The sequence below is a fragment of the Neopelma chrysocephalum genome, unplaced genomic scaffold (genome assembly GCF_003984885.1).
Source record: "Neopelma chrysocephalum unplaced genomic scaffold, ASM398488v2 Primary Assembly neopelma1_185735, whole genome shotgun sequence".
Lineage (NCBI taxonomy): Eukaryota > Metazoa > Chordata > Aves > Passeriformes > Pipridae > Neopelma > Neopelma chrysocephalum.
In genome coordinates, this window is record NW_020938776.1 from 1 (window position 1) to 659 (window position 659).

Here is a 659-nt window from a genome sequence, read left to right on the forward strand (position 1 = left end):
CCTGGAGAGGACCAGCAACCCCCTGGCCGCCCAGTTCAAGGTTCCCCTGGGGCCCTGGGGGTGGTTGAGGGTCTGGCTGGTCCCAGAACGGCCTTTTCCATGTTTTTTGTTGTCCCTCTAGAACCTGGATCTCACGTCCCGGCGCATGATCCACGAGGGGCCCCTCACGTGGCGCGTGGGCAAGGACAAGACTGTGGGTATGGAGCTTCTCCCCACCCCTCCACTGGCCTGCTGGGAGAACTGGGAGCACTGGGAGATGCCCCTTGGTGTCCTCAGGGACGGGGATGTTTCACCTCCAGGAGAAGGGACCCCCTTTATCCCCCCTTTTCCGCCGCGAGGACGGAGATCCCACTCAGCTCATGGGGCACATCCTGGGTGATCCCACCATGATCCCACCACGATCCCACCACTTTGTGTCCCTTGTGCCACCCCCAGACCTGCACGTGCTGCTCCTGGAGGACCTGCTGGTGCTGCTGCAGAAGCAGGACGAGAAGCTGGTGCTCAAGTGCCACAGCAAGACGGCGCTGGGCTCCTCCGACAACAAACAGACCTTCAGCCCCGTCCTCAAGCTCAACTCGGTGCTCATCCGATCCGTGGCCACGGGTAGGGATGGGGGAATCCTGGGATTGAGGGATGGGGAATCCTGGGATTGAGGGGTG

The 659-nt window shown here is 62.4% G+C and overlaps 1 protein-coding gene across 1 annotated transcript; it reads left to right on the forward strand.

Moving 5' to 3' along the window:
- Nucleotides 1-6: 6 nt before the first annotated feature.
- LOC113962902 (rho guanine nucleotide exchange factor 11-like) lies at nt 7-653 on the forward strand. The gene is made up of 3 exons (XM_027673691.1): nt 7-40; nt 122-197; nt 436-653. Exons 2-3 carry the CDS (start codon nt 146-148, stop codon nt 651-653), a joined length of 270 nt encoding a protein of 89 aa, XP_027529492.1. The 5' UTR covers nt 7-40; nt 122-145.
- The last annotated feature ends 6 nt before the right edge of the window (nt 654-659 follow it).

What these genes read in the sequence shown, in the direction of transcription:
- LOC113962902 (XM_027673691.1), top strand. Translation starts at nt 146, where the DNA reads ATGATCCACGAGGGGCCCCTCACGTGGCGCGTGGGCAAGGACAAGACT. An exon ending in GGGCAAGGACAAGACTGTGG is followed by an intron (nt 198 to 435) that starts GTATGGAGCTTC and finishes TGCCACCCCCAG; the next exon opens with ACCTGCACGTGCTGCTCCTG.